This window comes from Poromitra crassiceps, assembly GCF_964638095.1.
Source record: "Poromitra crassiceps genome assembly, chromosome: 13".
In the NCBI taxonomy this organism is placed as follows: Eukaryota; Metazoa; Chordata; class Actinopteri; order Beryciformes; family Melamphaidae; genus Poromitra; species Poromitra crassiceps.
In genome coordinates this window covers 8,641,980-8,658,978 of record NC_139644.1, presented here as the reverse complement: position 1 = coordinate 8,658,978, position 16,999 = coordinate 8,641,980, and the positions used below count along the sequence as shown (strand labels likewise).

The 16,999-nt window shown below is 44.3% G+C and overlaps 1 protein-coding gene across 1 annotated transcript; it reads right to left on the bottom strand.

Annotated features, from left to right (window-relative positions):
- Positions 1 to 244: 244 nt before the first annotated feature.
- Positions 245 to 10,067, bottom strand: LOC310787378 (uncharacterized protein). The gene is made up of 4 exons (XM_083648778.1): positions 9,619 to 10,067; positions 6,053 to 6,154; positions 3,640 to 4,096; positions 245 to 1,701 (listed from the first exon to the last, which is right to left on the bottom strand). Exons 1-4 carry the CDS (start codon positions 9,988 to 9,990, stop codon positions 881 to 883), a joined length of 1,752 nt encoding a protein of 583 aa, XP_083504904.1. The 5' UTR covers positions 9,991 to 10,067; the 3' UTR covers positions 245 to 880.
- Positions 10,068 to 16,999: the final 6,932 nt, after the last annotated feature.

The window sequence follows — 16,999 nt, the reverse complement described above, 5'->3', positions numbered from 1 at the left end:
ACAATTATCATAACAATTCATATACATATACATATACATATATATATATATATATATATATATATATATATATATATATACCGTGTATATATATATATATATATATATATATATATATATATATAATTACTGATACTAAAAAACGAACAGATTTGGTATTGAGCAAACCACTATGTAGATTCTGTAATGAGGAAGAGGAAGACCAGTTGCATTTGTTTTCTTATTACCCACATCATGTGGCGAGCTTGTGGACCAAAGTCCAGGACTGGCAAAGGCCGCTTTGTATTTGCTTTGAATTTACACCCTTGATGAACATTGTGTTGGGGCTCTGGAGGAAAACCGCCTCCAGATAATAGGGGATTAATTTTTAAAGCTAGTTCCCAAACAGACTTGAATTTACATTTATTTATTTAATAACGTAGTGAGAGCCCAATTTCTTTTGGAAAAGATGATGGCTAAGGACATTAGAAGGACGCAACACGATGTGAAGTGGGAGACGGTCTGCCTCCAGTGCGGAGTGCGGCAAACATTGATGATTGCTGTTGATGCGATCCTACCAGACTGAGCTGTGTTTCATTGATGTATTTCCATTTGCTTTTTTGTATGTTGTTGGTCACTTTATTTCTAGTATTTTTCTTTTTTCCCTTTTTTTTAATTTTGTTTGTAAGGATGTATTGTGCCGTCATATACGAGGGATCAGCCGAGCAGCATTTTGGTAAACAAACCGCCTTTCCGGGGGGAAATGGCAATGGGACCCTATGGAGCGAGCCTTGAATGTCTCACTCTAGCCCCGGCTATGTTGTTTACATTTTAAAAACTGCAACAGTTCTCTCAGGTGTGGACTCTGTGTCCCCTCAAGTGTTCATTTAGACTACAACTTTTACCACAGACTGAACAATTCTTTTCCTTTTTTTTCTCCTGTGTGGAATCTCATGTGTCTGTTCAATGCTTGTTTTCGACCAAAACCTTCACCACAGACTGAGCAATTAAATCGTCTCTCGCCTGTGTGGACTATGATGTGTGAGTTCAAGTGTCCATTGTGACTAAAACCTTTACCACAGAATGGGCAATTAAATGGTTTCTCGCCTGTGTGGAGTCTCATGTGTCTCGTCATGTCTCCTTTATAACGAAAACAGTTACCACAGACTGAGCAATTAAATGGTTTCTGGCCTGTGTGGACTACCATGTGTGCCTCCATGTGTTCCTTTAAACTAAAACCTTTACCACAGAGTGAGCAGTTAAAGGGTTTCTCGCCTCTGTGGACTCTCATGTGTCTCTCCAAGTTTGTATTTGAACTCAAACCTTTATCACAGATTGAGCAAGTAAATGGTTTCTCACCTGCGTGGACGCTCATGTGTATCTTCAAGTTTGCCTCATAACCAAAACTTTTACCACAGTCTGAGCAATTAAATGTTTTTTCCCTGTGATGAAGCTGTGAGGACTGAGGTTTCTCATCATCATCATCATCATCATCATCATCATCACTCTTCACAGAGACAGAGGTGAATGGGAACTCAGTGATGTCAGCCTCCTCCAACCCTTGAACTTGCTCTCCCTCCTCACTGATGCAGAGTTCCTCCTGTTCCTCTTTAATGTGTGGGAGCTCTGGGTCCTCCTGTTCCAGGCTGGGGCTCCACTCCTGCTGCTCAGGGGGAACCTCTTCTTTAATGACCAACAGCTGCTGGAGGTCTGCAGGTACAGCTGAAATACAGATATACACACACATTAATAATTAATAATGTACTTTTGTTCTTTTATTGTGCCCTTATGTGCTTTTTGTAATTGTGTATGTGTCATCTATGGACCAAGCATCTGCCAATAAAGGTTTGATTGATTGATTGATTGATTAAAGAAATAGTTCACCCAAAAATAAAAGTCCAGTCATTATCTACTCCCTCAGTGGTACGCAACCTTGCCCTACCCAGGAGCCACACTGATGAAAAAATGTCTTTGCAAGAGCCACAATCCAGAAAAAGTCCCTTTTCTCCCTTTATTTATTCATTTATTGTGAGTAGGACTTAAAGAGCCACAACTACCCATAAAGGAGCAGCATGTGGCTAGAGGCTAGGCTAGAGCCTCAGGTTGAGTAGCACTGCGGATTTAGCCCATAAACAGTACTGGAGCTTTCCAGCACAGAGGTCTGCAACCCGACCTGAGCCCGGCACGATCTTCATATCACTAGCTCGGGCTCGGGCCAGTTCCAGAGAAGACTTATCCCTTTAATAACCCGGCGCTAGACATGGTGGATCAACCCTAGCTTCACCGCTTTTGACCTCAGCCCAGTTACCGGGTTTTCGATCCTTCTTTCCCACTACCCGCACAATAGATAAATTATCCATGTAGAAGGAGTCTCTTGTGCTTCAGCCCCTCCACAGAGGGAGGTCGGTGCTCTCACAACAGGACAGTATGAGGAAGTAAAGGAGGATCCTGGAGCACTCGATTCACTGGAAAGTGATTTTAATAAGGTGCAGTGACTAATGTTTCGACGCACTTTATCAGAGTCAAACCAGTTAGCCTTGTTTATGCTGGCTCCATGGCTACGGCTAACGAGAGCTGGTGTACCGGCAAACACAGTTAGCCACACCAGGCTAGGGTCTCCCCTGGCTGCGCTATACGGAGACTGCAGCGGGAGTATTGTTTATGCTAGTCCAGGATTTCCGCTAGAAAAGACTTGTGTCAAGCTCGTTAACGCGATACCTCAGTTGATTACTTGGCCCTTGTATTATTAGCGCTGTTGCAATTCTAATTAATTATCTGCGTCTCTGCTTGCTTGTGAAGCGGTAGTCTAATCTGCTTGACTCTGTGGTGGGCCTGGCAACATAGCCTACTGTATCTTATAGGTCACGCAATATTTAGTCTCGCTGGCCAGCCTCCTCTCCCGTCCGGTCGAGGAGTCTGGCACCGCAGGTCTCCATAGTGGGGTTGCGATGGGCGGCGCTTAGCGGCAGTGCCCTTGGAAAATTGTTTCAAACAATCCAACTTGCCATTTTCAGCGTGTAGCAATGAGCTAGCGTGTAGGTTTCTGCCGTTAGCTTGCTAGCTAGTTAGCGTTGTTGTTTTCACTGTGGCGGCAGGGCACTATTTACAGCGACACACAGGGAGGAGGGAGTGGAAGCCGCTCTGATTGACATGGTCGGAGCCAATGACAGAGCTTGTAATAAGCCGGGAGCGGACATCCGGCTGCCAAAGAAACAGTCGCTCAAATGGGAGAGCAGAGTAGAGCAGGGGAGGGTTTATCCCAGTTATGGAGACCTGCGGCGCCAGACTCCTCGGACGGAAGGGAGAGGAGGCTGGCCAGCGAGACTACGCAATATTAGGATAGCCTATAATATGCTATTAATGACTGCATTTAGGTCACACAAGATTAGGCTATTTAATATGCTGTTAATGAACTTATTTATTTGGCATATTACCCAAATCAGTCACTGTGGCCGTTGACGTTTCAAACTGCCGGCTCACTGCACGTGATACCGGCCAAAATCCGGCAATTGCCGGCTAACGGAATCCCGGACACCGCCCACGCACGACCCACCCGTACAGATAGGCAATGTTATTATATAGGATGGGCCATTTGGAGCTTTCCAGGTCGAGGGCAGATCATAATGTTTAGAAACATGATATTAAAAGCAGAAGACTGACCTGCAGGGTTGGTGATGGTGGTGGGAACCCCTTGCAGCTGGTGCATCTGCAGTCCTGAGCCGCTGAGTGTGTTGAGATTGATGGTCTGGAGGCCTGGAATCTGCACTGTGTTGACAGCCACCCCTCCAGCTGTGGTAGCTCCCTGAGCCTGGCCCAGCTGGGGAAGAGACTGCATTGGGGCCAGTATGGTCTGTGCTCCTGCCGGGCTCTGGAGCTGGACGACCTGCCAGCTCACCTGGCCGTTGGGGCCTACACTGCGCAGGAGGATGGGGCCCGTGTTTGGCATAATTTGAAGGTTTTGAAGCCCATCCTGGTTGAGTGTTGGAGCAGCAAATACCTGAGCGCCTGCAGACGAGACAGTACTGACTTGGATGGTCTGGAGGGGTGTTCCACCTTGGATCAGATGCTGGGGCTGGATAAGGATCTGCTGCAGATGTTCCCCATCTCTGTAGGCTGGCTGTATTGGGAATAAATGGAAGGAAAGGGACAAAGATGAGAATGGGGAAAAAGGGGAAATTACAAAATGCTTTCCAAGATGTTCAGCGGCTGCTCACTTGATGAGGCTTTCTATACCTTTGAAGCAGATATATAGCTGGAGAGCTATCAGCCCGCACACTCACCGGATAATTTAAAGTCTTAGGTGCACGGCACAAGAGTTTCTTGAAGCAAATAGAGAAGGAGCCAGCACTCAGAAAGTCCTTTTGAGGGTTTTTATTCCTGTTGCACCACAACGTACGCGTTTCAGCGATAGCCTTCGTCAGCGTTGTGCTGTGTCAGGCGGAAAAGGGCGTATAAATACAGCCAGACAGGAAGTACAAACAATTAGTGTAGAAAAAAAAGGGTATAATATATATATATATATATATATATATGTACATTTGAACTCTCCTGCTGTTACATATATATTATATATGTACATATATAATATATATATATAATATATATATTATATATATATATGTACATTTGACTCTCCTGCTGTTACTTTGAAGACAACAGGTCGTTTTCTCGAGGCTGTGGTATGTTTCTAATACGAATTATATATACCGTAAATTCCGGACTATAAGCCGCACCTTTTTTCCCGTTTTTTGGCCTTTTTTGGCCCCTGCGGCTTATATAACGGTGCGGCTTATCTATGGATTTAAAAAAAAAAAAAAAAAAAAAAAAAAAAAAAAAATCTCTCTTTTTTAGCACTCTTTCTAACTATAAAGCCACTTCTGTTTTAATTTCCTCTCTTGCCCTCTTTTCACCACACTGTATGACACTGTATGACACTGTATGACACTGTGTGCACTGTAAATAACAACACAGGTGGTGTTGTGTTATGTTGTTTTGTTGAAATGTTAATAAATGGGAGCATTACATATGGTAATTAAACATTAAAACACAATAAAAAATAATAATAATAATACCATTAAAACACCCGCGGCTTATAGTCCGGTGCGGCTTATATAAGAAAAAAATAGTCAACTTTGAAGGTGCGGCTTATACACCGGTGCGCCTTATAGTCCAGAATTTACGGTATATACATTTTTTCTATCTTTGTACTCGTATTAATGCTTGTGTACTATGCTGGGTTACATTCTAGTATATCTCATCGATGCATAATGCACTTTTCAAATGTACATATATATATATATATATATATATATATATATTATACCCTTTTTTTCTACACTAATTGTTTGTACTTCCTGTCTGGCTGTATTTATACGCCCTTTTCCGCCTGACACAGCACAACGCTGACGAAGGCTATCGCTGAAACGCGTACGTTGTGGTGCAACAGGAATAAAAACCCTCAAAAGGACTTTCTGAGTGCTGGCTCCTTCTCTATTTTCTATACCTTTGGAAATAAACAAATGAAAACATCACATACTCAGGTAAATACACCAAATCAAGTGAAGATTCCGGATCGGTATCATTAGGATTTTATTCATACCGAATACCGATATTGTTTATCAATACCGATACTTATCAATACTAACTCCATAATTTGGTGCAAAAAATAAAGACATGTCGACATTAAAATATGTCGACAGCCTATAATATTATAGCCTATGTTTGTTTTTTCAATTTTTTTATTTATTTATTTATTTGGTGGACCGGGCTCGCAGCCCGGTACCAAATGCGTTGCGACCCGGTACCGGTCCACGCCCCGGTGGTTGGGGACCACTGATATAGGCAACCAGCAATGACACAGCACAGCGCAGAGCGTGAGACTGTAGATAGGAAGAAAATGTATCAAGCAAGCTTGGCCCAACAAGTTTGAGATGATGGAGCGAACAAGACTCAAACTCAGAAGGCTAAATTCAAGCACTTTCAAACACTTTCCAGATCCATGGCAACCCTGACCAAAGCTCTAAGCAACGTTTCTATTTGTGTTAGTTTCTAAACATTATAGCAAAGACGTTACCTCTGAAAGGAGCACTTTTCTGCGGGCTGCAGCGTTAACAGCTGGTCTTTCTGTCTCACAGCTGGGCAGACTGACTGTGGCAGTGGAACACCTACTGGCAGCCTACATGCATGGCAGAGTAAGAACAAATTGCAACGTTATTCATTCATTTCCTTTATTTGACCAGTTAGATTATTGAGAACACATGATTCTCTTTTACAATAACGACCTGGCCAAGAGGGCATAGAGGCACACACAAAATAACAACAATACAGATGGACAAATATAAATATGGCATGAGCAAAAACAGGGCACAGACATAGCAATTCTTAGATTTAACATAGAGGGCAGACAGACAGGACATAGAGCAGGGTTAGGAGACGAGGCAGACAGGACATAGAGCAGGGTTAGGAGACGGGGCAGACAGGACATAGAGCAGGGTTAGGAGACGGGGCAGACAGGACATAGAGCAGGGTTAGGAGACGGGGCAGGGGAGTCAGGACATAGAGCAGGGTTAGGAGACGGGGCAGACAGGACATAGAGCAGGGTTAGGAGACGGGGCAGACAGGACATAGAGCAGGGTTAGGAGACGGGGCAGGGGAGTCAGGACATAGAGCAGGGTTAGGAGACGGGGCAGGGGAGTCAGGACATAGAGCAGGGTTAGGAGACGGGGCAGGGGAGTCAGGACATAGAGCAGGGTTAGGAGATGGGGCAGACAGGACATAGAGCAGGGTTAGGAGACGGGGCAGGGGAGTCAGGACATAGAGCAGGGTTAGGAGATGGGGCAGACAGGACATAGAGCAGGGTTAGGAGACGGGGCAGGGGAGTCAGGACATAGAGCAGGGTTAGGAGACGGGGCAGACAGGACATAGAGCAGGGTTAGGAGATGGGGCAGGGGAGTCAGGACATAGAGCAGGGTTAGGAGACGGGGCAGACAGGACATAGAGCAGGGTTAGGAGACGGGGCAGGGGAGTCAGGACAATTGACAATTGCAGACGTGTTGAAAATGACTTGAATATTCTGCCAAAGGTCAACAAACTGGTCCGGCTGAAACGATTTGTCCGGCCCGTTCCGAGCTGATGTACCAGCAGCAGAGTGGAAGGCTTTGCTACCAAAGGAGATGTTGGGTTTTGGGACAGCGAGAGTGATTACAGAGTGCCATCAGAGGTTGTAAGTAGATATGTGCAGAAGTTTGAATAGATAGGCTGGGGTGTGCTGTGGTGAGGAGTTGTGTTTTAACCTTTAAATAAAGTCCATTTACTAGAGAGTAAATTGTAAGAAAGTTTATTTACACAAACAAAAGTCCAATAACGGATCCGGATCACTGCCCTGTTCACTCTACTTCCTTGAGGTGGCAAATGACCCCGAACAATAATGCTGAACAGGCCTTTATCACCTCTGGCCTACGCTGCCCTGCAAAGCTAAAAGGGGGTAACTCGCCAGAGTGTAGAACTGAGAAAAATGACTTTAAAGTTTTGTTGTTGTCCAGCCAAATGTATTGTAGGAAGAAAACTGGAAATGTGTTAATTATTTGTTTATTTAATGTAGTTATTTATCTACATATTTTTTTTTAGCTCAAACTTGACCTTTGACCCTTATTTGGAAGTTACCTTACTCTGGCTTTGCATTGTCTGCAAAATAATAAGGGGTGATGCCAAGCAAAAAGACAGTAACTTCAATTTGATCCTTCACTTGGTTGCTTATCACTATATAAAACCAGTATATATGATAATAATGATAACATAGACATGAAGTCTCATGTTCATGGCACAATTACGCTTAATATAATATACGTATAAATATAATATAACTAGATTATTAGGCCGCTACCACTCCTTCAAGCCTAGTTTGGTGGGACTCTTGTTGGCCCGTTGTGTGTCTGTGTTGGCGCCTCGGGGGTTAATGTGGTATGAGCTGGCGCATCGGGGTTGATGTGGTATGAGCTGGCGCATCGGGGTTAATGTGGTATGAGCTGGCACATCGGGGTTAATGTCATATGAGTTGGCGTCTCTGGGGTTAATGTTGTACGAGCTGGAGCCTCAGGGGTAAATGTGGTATGAGCTGGTGCCTCGGGGGGTAATGTCATATGAGGTGCCTCGCGGGTTAATGTATAAGGGTTAGGGGGTTAATGCCATATGAGCTGGCAACCTTGGGAGTTAATGTGGGTGGTGTGGGTGTCTGTGTGGGTGGGGGTGGTATCGGTCTGATGTCATAATCGTGATATTAGGCCTGCCCAGTAAGGTAACTCATACCTCAACTCAACCTGAGCATTCTGGTGAGTTACCCCCTTTTTGCGTTGCATGGCAGAGTATTCAGAGTGCAGTCAAACCAAACCAAACAACCGTAACTGATGTTACCTTAGTCTTGCTTGGCTTTTCTAGGGCTTTTGGAAGTTACTGTAAATGTGACCCCCTATTTTCTCCATAAAACAACACAATTGACTCAAGATATTTTTCCACATGATAAAGCAGATCTTCAATGTTCCAAAAATGACAAAAACTCATTTTTGACAAAAATTGAGTTACCCCCTTTTAGCTTTGCAGGGCATAACGCTCCTCCCAGACACTGTGCCTGCAGTACACAGCGCCCCCTAACTCCCTGGAGTAGTAATGAACAGGTATTTTATGCTTATTGTCCACAGTGTCCAGTCCAGTGAGTGCTTTGTAGATCAGGGTGTACCAATGTGACGCTCATATCACGTCTGCCTTGGACAGAGGTGAGGCTTATTTGACTAGTGTAAAGTAAGCAGTGGTGAGTATGGTAGGGGGCTCCGGTGGCAAATTTGATGGCGGTTTTTGTGGCGTGTTTGGTAAATTACATCACGATCAGCAGAATTGTGTTCGACCACAGCTGTGGCATTTCACCTGCTTTCAGGCTGACTCTTGTTTCTTTTCTTTTGTTTTTGCAGCAAGTGTAAAAAAAAGCACCCCTGTAGATTATCTAATGCAGTGGTTCTCAAAAAATTTCACATGAGGGACCCCTAAACGGACGAAAATTTGACCACGGACCCCCATTTGATAGGATTTTGTCCCACGGTCCCCCATATGATAATAAGATTGATGCTTTTAGATGTTTTGTTACAGAAAGTGTATAAGCCCATGACCAGAATAGTCATCGTGTTACTTATGAATGGAATTACAGCGGAAATAAATTACCCCCCCTTTTGGCTGGTGACTCCCTGGAACCCCTTCAAGGACCCCTGGGGTCCCAAGACCCCCATTTGAGAACCACTGGTCTAATGAAGCTGAATTTTTTAATTAGGTAATCAGTGTCAATCAATTGCAATGACCTATTACCTAAGGATTACCCTAATTACCTAATAATGATGTCACTCGACTTGAACAATGATGATATCATCTCTGGTGACATCATTGCTGATGACATCATCATTGAGTGAGTGAGTGAGTGTGTAGGCTTTGGAGACCACTGTGTGGTGTGTCCCAGACCAGGGGGGTCTAGCTATTTCGCATCAGTGGACGCGTGAACCATATCAGTAGCGTTAGAGCAGACACAACGGTTACAGATAGGCTACAAAACTCGGTTTTCAAGTACACCTAACTTAGCCAACATTAGCTAAAACAGCTTACCTCTATTCTGACTGGCTTCTGCCGGGGCTCAGCCTCGGCTCGTTCGGCTCCATCATCGCGTCCGAACAGACTGGGCACAGCAGATGTCTTCAGCGTCCTCTTGCTGGGCCCCCCAAACATGTCCCCAAACAGCTCTGACTTCATGTCCCTGTTGTAGTCGTCTTCTGTGAAATGCATTGAGCAAATCCGGAGTCTTGTAAGTACGGATGACTGTGTGTTCTCGTCAAAGTTGGGGTTTTGTATAGCCCGGAGCCATTCTTTGCACCGTTGCGCATCTGCTGGTAGCCTGTGGTAGCTTGCGCTGGCTCCGGGATGTACCTGCGATATGCTCCGCATGTAGTTGCCGCATCCAGGCACCATGCATATAGGCATGTTTCTGTTTCTCTCTCCCTCGGTCGAACTAAGCTAGCTAACCCTAGCTAAGTTAGCGTAGCTAATCAAACTCTCTCTCTCACTCACTCACTCTCTCTCTCACTCACTCACTCACTCACTCACACTCACTCTCTCTCTCTCTCTCTCTCTCTCTCTCTCTCTCTCACTCTCTCTCTTTCTTTCTTTCTCTCTCTCTCTCTCTCTCTCTCTTTTGTCTCACCCCTTCTGTTTGTGAGCTAACTGTGTCGGTGACAGACAGTGACAAAGCTAACTAGCTAGCAAAAACGGTCGTCGTCTTCTTCTTCTTTTTTAATTGCAAGTTGCACCCAGGCAGAGCATTATCGCCAGTCGCCACCAACTGGTAGACTATAGTTACAATGAATGCATTTGAATGTCCATGATTTGAATGAATGAAATTGTATTTTCGTGTCTAGTCATTTACATGACATAATATACAGTCACTGGACATGACCCCAACCTGTGGGCCAGCGCCCACTGGTAAGCCATGAAGGCACTGCAAATGGGCCGCCAAATCATCTGCAGCACATGAAAAAAAAAATATATATATATTTATACAACAGGTAGTTCCGGCCGAGCAATTTGATTGGACAAGAGGGATCTTACGAGTGCCTATATTTCACGATAATGCACTGGCGCTTCACTGTGTGTAGGGTAGGCTATATCACTCCGCTTCACAGCTGCTCTAATCAACAAAACAAACACCAGCCACGTTACATTGAACGTCATTCAAAGCGTAACCGAGAGCGCAAAGATGGATTTTTTTCCTAACATAACTTTTGACTTAAACTATGAATGCTCGTCAGAAGAGGACGAGGGGGAGCAACATTCTTCTGCGGAAACCACCTGGGGCCGGCCGGTTGCACCAACTGGTCTTAACTATGCCTGGTCGTAACTCCTACGTCGGTCTTATAAGACCATGGACTTACGCCTGTTGCACCAACACGGGCGGCTTACGTCTGGTCAGTATGCTGGTCGTAGCAATGCGCGTCCATGTGAATTGCCAGGGAATGCCCCCTGATTGGATGATGTTGCAAAAAATGTGCCTCGCGACCTGCTTGGAGCACTGTGCCACTACGCTCTATCAGCCACTACTGTAAAACACCCTCCCTCCTCTCACCCTCCGGGGGAAAAATGGCGGCTATTGAGCCAGACAGACAGTCTGAATGAAATTGAATGTAACGTTCCCAATTATATGTATTACAATCTAAAAAACTAATGGCAACATTTTGGAAGGCTAAGCCACACAACTAGTTCGTTGTAATCTAACAGCATGCTTCAAAAGACGGAGAACTGGCTGTGTTACGACGATCAGGGTAAGGACTCAAAACGGTCTCCGCTGATAAGACACGGAGATCTCTGTTACAGGCAGGCGCTACGCCTCCTCCTGACCAGGCGGGCTGATTAGGCTACATTTTCTGCAAAGGGAAGGCTGGGGGGACTATTTTTGTTGGCGGAGGAATAAATACAGAAATCATCTATTTTCTGCTTTTTGTCATTTTTTTTAATCAGCTTTGTTTAATAGAACTGTTGTATAAAAGCAATATCACACTCGAGGTCGTGCATTGTTGGCTAATATTGGCACTGCTGTGATTATCTACGGCACTCGGCCTGCGGCCTCGTGCCTGCGACCGAATCACAGCAGTGCCAATATTAGCCAACAATGCACTCCCTCTCGTGTGATATTGCTTAAATATATATATATATATATTTTTTTTTTTTTTTTTTTTTTTACTTTTTACATTTTATTAAGTTTATTTTTATTTGAAAAATAGACTCTGGGACAGCCCTACCTTTTCCCCCAGCTTGCTGTACAGAGCACCTCTCCTGCCGCATCGCTTCCTTTTCCGTCTCCGTTTCTAACGCGAAAACACTCTGCATAGAAGACGTCAACTCGTCTCACAACAGCAGTGGAAAATGACTGGAGGTGTAGTTATTGTGACTAGTAGTATCGCCAAACTCGCGGCCAAACTTGCTATTCAGACTGTAAACAGTGGAGCACGTCACTTCCTTTTCCGTGTCCGTCAGTCCTCCACAATTATTTCCCACCGTGAGTGAGACTTTCATTATTTACATGACCAGTGGTAGTGGTCAGTAGTAGTGGTCTAGACTCTAGACTATCGTATATAGAAATGTTGATGTGCAACGTATTTGAGATCACAAATGTTGACATTCAACATATCTATGGTTTACAGAAACATAAAATGACAACATTTTATTCAGGCAACCAGGCTGGAGAAAGCGCCTTTACGTGGTGGATGGTCGTTGTTTGCCTTGGGTACCGGAGAGACGTGTTCGATCCCCAGCATTTCCAAAGTCTACATTTCAACCGTGAGTCACATTTAATGTTTATGTTATTTAACACAAACCCTAACCTAAACCTAAACCTTAACCTTAATGTTGTTTGAGTTGCCTGTCCAGAACCCAAGTTCTTATATTTGTGTAACAACATTGGAAGCTCTGCAACGTTTTCAACTCGAACCGACATTTTCAAATTTACATTGGGAAATGTCGGTTAATTTGAAACGTTGATATGCAACGCTTTTTTGGTTCACAAACGTGATGTGGTTTTCAGAAATGTAAAATGCCAACATTTTATCCTGGCGACTTGCTAGCCTGGGTAAACCCAGCCCCCAGTGACCTGCTCTCAGACTGGTCAGACCTGCTCACATAGTGACTGGGAACTCTGAGAGCAGGTCACGTGGGGGCTGGGTTTACCCAGGCTAGCGACTTGCAGCCTTTCCCCCAGTCTCAAGGTCAGACACGGGACCAGTCTCAACGTCAGACACGGGACCTGTTTGGGGGGGCTGCAGGTTTATAGAGCTCAGCCTCAGAGTAAAACCCGGCTCTCTGTGGGTTTTCTATCTGCTTCTACCGTGACGACATGGCCGCTCGTTTTTCACAGGAAGGTAGGTTTTATGGAGCCACGGACGCGACGGGATGGGACGGGACGCGCAGCAGCCAGCGTGTGTTCAGCAGACTTTAATTGTCTGCCGGTGGCAATAAAAAAAATAAAATAAAGGTGAAATACACAACCATAAAAAAAAGAGCTGAGGCTGGAGCCTGATGCATCCTGGGAGGCGGAAATGAAGAAAAGCCTGGTGTGATGGTGAGGAGACGGACAGACAGTAAAGGGCCATTCCACCTTAAAATGTAAACCCGTACTGTAGGTATAGGCTATGTCCAGGGGTGTGGTGTTAAATAGGACGAATCAGCGTGACGTCACTTGCCACCCAGAAATGCGGAACCCTGCGGCAGTAGTATGAGTTGTGTCAAACAAACGTTAATATCTCAAAAACTATACATCACATCGCTTATATTTTGACATTCTGAGTGAGAGCAGAAGTAGCTCAAGAGTTTGATGTATAATATATGCATGTCGTGTTAAAGTTGTGTGAACTGTCGCAGTTTTTAAAATGTAAACAGCGTCAAGCCGGCTAGACTCTAGAGCAGACACTCATGCCTCGTGCCACTTGGGCTCCATAGGGTTCCATTGTGACGCGGTTTGTTTACCAAAATGCTGCTCAGCTGATCCCTCGTATACAGAGGTGGGTAAACTATACGGTGAGTAGCATGACCTAATTTCTCCCCGGTTTACTTAAAAATGTTGAGGAAACCGAATGCACTTAATATATCTCAGTATAGTCAACTTCACTCAAGCTGGTACAACTCTAAATCTATGAGTCACATTAACTTAATATATCAAAGTAAACTCAACTTAAATAAAGTTGACAGAACTCAATAAGGATATACCAAAGGGTGTTTTGTGTCTCGGAGCCTAATCTCTCAAGACAGATTTCCAATTTGCATGAAAATCTGTCGGCATGGTCGAAGAAAATCGGGATAATAACACTTGTAATAATAGTGCAAGCGATAGCTTAAAGGGGCGCGGCCGTGCGAGTTGAGTTCCGGTTCTGATTATTCAGGTTCCCAAATTGCCAAATCTGAGAATATTTTCATCATTAGATTTGATTTTGTTCAGAATCCCATGACTGTCTGTATTGTAGGTAGAGTAGACATAACAGAGAAACTATGATCAAACAGCCATTCTTTAGTTTATGAATTTGCTCTGGACCCTCTGGAACCCCCCAACCCAAGCACCCTGGTGGTCCCCAAACCCCACATTGAGAACCACTGCTTTAAAGGATAATTTCTGCACTAAATGTAACTGTAATCCTGTTTAAAAAAAATCTGTAACTGTAAGGGATTACAATTACCTCTTTTATATCCTGATTACAGTAACCGGATTACATTTAATCAGTTACTCCCCAAGCCTGCTGAACACAAGATGGCGAATGAGAGCTGAACACAAGAGACAGGGAGAGGGAGTCTCTCTCTCTCTCTCTCTCTCTCTCTCTCTCTCTCTCACTCACTCTCTCTCTCTCTCTCTGTCTCTCTCTCTCCCCTACAGTGAAGATGAATCCATATTAAATAGAGCCAGTATATTTTAACACAGCTGTATCTGGTCTGTTTTACAGTGCAGGCTGGAAATCTGGTCTGATGTTTCTGAACCGTTTCCAGTGCAGCTCTGCTCTGTGAGAGGAAACAGCAGCAGACACCAGAAGAGCTCAACTGAGCGTGTTATAGTTTATGTTTGATTGATAGGAAATTTGATTCAGGTTGGACAGACAGACAGACAGGCAGACAGACAGACAGACAGACAGACAGACAGACAGACAGACAGATGACATAGAAAAGCACTGATTGTTGAGATGTATGAAAAGTTGTAGGAGCTGGAAAACCACAATTCTGTTCTGTCTGGAAATCATATTTATCCTCTGGAACCCAGGAAAACACGTTTACCCATAAGTGTAAACAGTCAGGTTCCAACAGAGAAACATGTTCCCATCATGCATCTCATTTCTTAAATATCCATCATTAGTTGGTTGTAATACTTAATAACTCAAAAAAGCCATGTGCCTTCATTTCTAGCATGTTTACAGTGGTGGGTAGAGTCAACAAAAATCACATCCAGGTGTTGAAGTAAGTGGTGCCGGTGTGCAGGTCCAAGGTTTGCTGCAGGTCCCACCCTACCTTCTCCTCCACTCCCTCTCCCCCTCTCTCTGACATCTGTTGTGTGTGTACTGTGCGCGCACATGCGTGTGTGTGTGTGTGTGTGTGTGTACCATTTTTATGATTTTCAAACCATAAATGTTTTTAATAATGCATTTTTCAGAAAATGTAATAAAAGTGGTCCTCATTTGTGGAAGATTATGTTGCTGAACACAAACTTAGCTGTTTTTGTTGTTTTGATAACCACAGACCTTATTTCATACTTATTTCATGCATTTAACCTAAATTACCAAACAAAAATCACATTGACTTTTACGCAGAGAACCAGGAAGTGCAGGGACTTCTTGATTGATTGATTGATTGGGTGCAGGTTTTGCTAGCAGAGCAGCGACCGCCTTGTTGCGGTTGCATCATTTGAAGTGGGCCTGGTTTCATGCTTGTCTGGAGAAGGCGTGGGATCCATAATCACACCCCATTTGGCACCTGGAAGGGATTCTTGACATTGGTTTTGCACGAGATAAAATCAATGATAATCCCCCAGCTGCAAGGGGTTCCCTCCTCACTGCTGGAGTTGTAGATCCTGGTTTCTCCACTGGGTGGCAGCAAGGTGAAAGAAGTGGAGGAAGTTCATCCTCATCCTCTGATGGTGAGGAGGAGACGGTGCTGGTCCAGTCAGCTCATCTCTTTCTCTCACTTCTACGTGTCACTGTTGCATTACTTTTGGGTTTTTTGGCTTTGTGTTTGGATTTTGGCTTGTTGGGGCAGAATCGTGGTTTGGGACAATTTGAAAGATACATCCGTGCCCTTTTTGACAAGAGGCAGGCGACTAAAGCAGTATCACTACCAATATTGAAAGGTGCAAAACAAGTAACATTACAGATCCTGTCCAGAGAGAGACAGTAAACCAGATGGACAGAGTGTGTGTGACGTCACCCATTGGGTTTGTGGACTCACATTTTTAGAGTGTGTCCGTTTGCCGTTTTGTCCACCACCATCTTGGTTTTCACGCAGCTCACGGGAGACAGCATGAGACATGATGCAGTGTGAGACCCAGGGTTTCCCACAGAGCCGCGAGTCCGCCTCCCTACTACTGGTCTGTGATCGGCGAGCTGCATGATCACTGGCCAGGCGGCCTGTCAATCACGCACAAAACATATAGTCTTTTCTATCATCTATTTTACTCTAAATCGTGAGTCATATAAAAATTCACCACCCCCTGTACAGTGGTCATGAAAGGAGGTGAACTTAGCTATACAGACAAAACCACTTTTTGAACGAGGCTGTAAACAAGCTTTATTTACAGTGTAAAGACAGACATTTTAACATGAGGGTGAACGGGGATTGACTCACTCTTGCAGCCTGCCACAAGTGGCCATTCGAGGAATAGCAGTTTTTGCGATTCCTGCATTGGCATGAATGTGGAAGTAGAAAGATGCCCCTGGATCCTGTCTGTCCCCGTGACGGCATGTGTGTTGAATGCCACTAGCTGCGTCAGAAAACGGATAGAATTAAACATTACGTTAAAGGGATAGTTCAGATTTTTGGCCCTATTTGTTACTTACCAATGATGATCAATAATCCGTACAAAGTATAAAATACAACAGAAACAAGACCTTGTGACCTTGTGAGGCAGTTGCTCACCTCACCTTACCTGGATCACTACTGGCCCCGCCCACAAGAGAAACAAAAATGCCAACATCACTGAAGAGACTCTTTCAGGCAAACAGGAGGATTTTGTGGAATATGACCTTGATGTTTTGTGTTGACATTGGGTGTAAAACAGGATTCCCCTCGCCTCTTTGATTATTGGGCATGCTCTATAAACATCATGAAAGTCTCAAGATCCCCTAAATCAGCCATGGAAGGAGAAAAATGCCTCCAAATGAGCCATTTGACAGTAACTTTTTGACATCACAAAGTAACACTTTTTAATTTAATTGTCCCTCTTACCACCAACTGACTGCGGAAGAGCAAACCT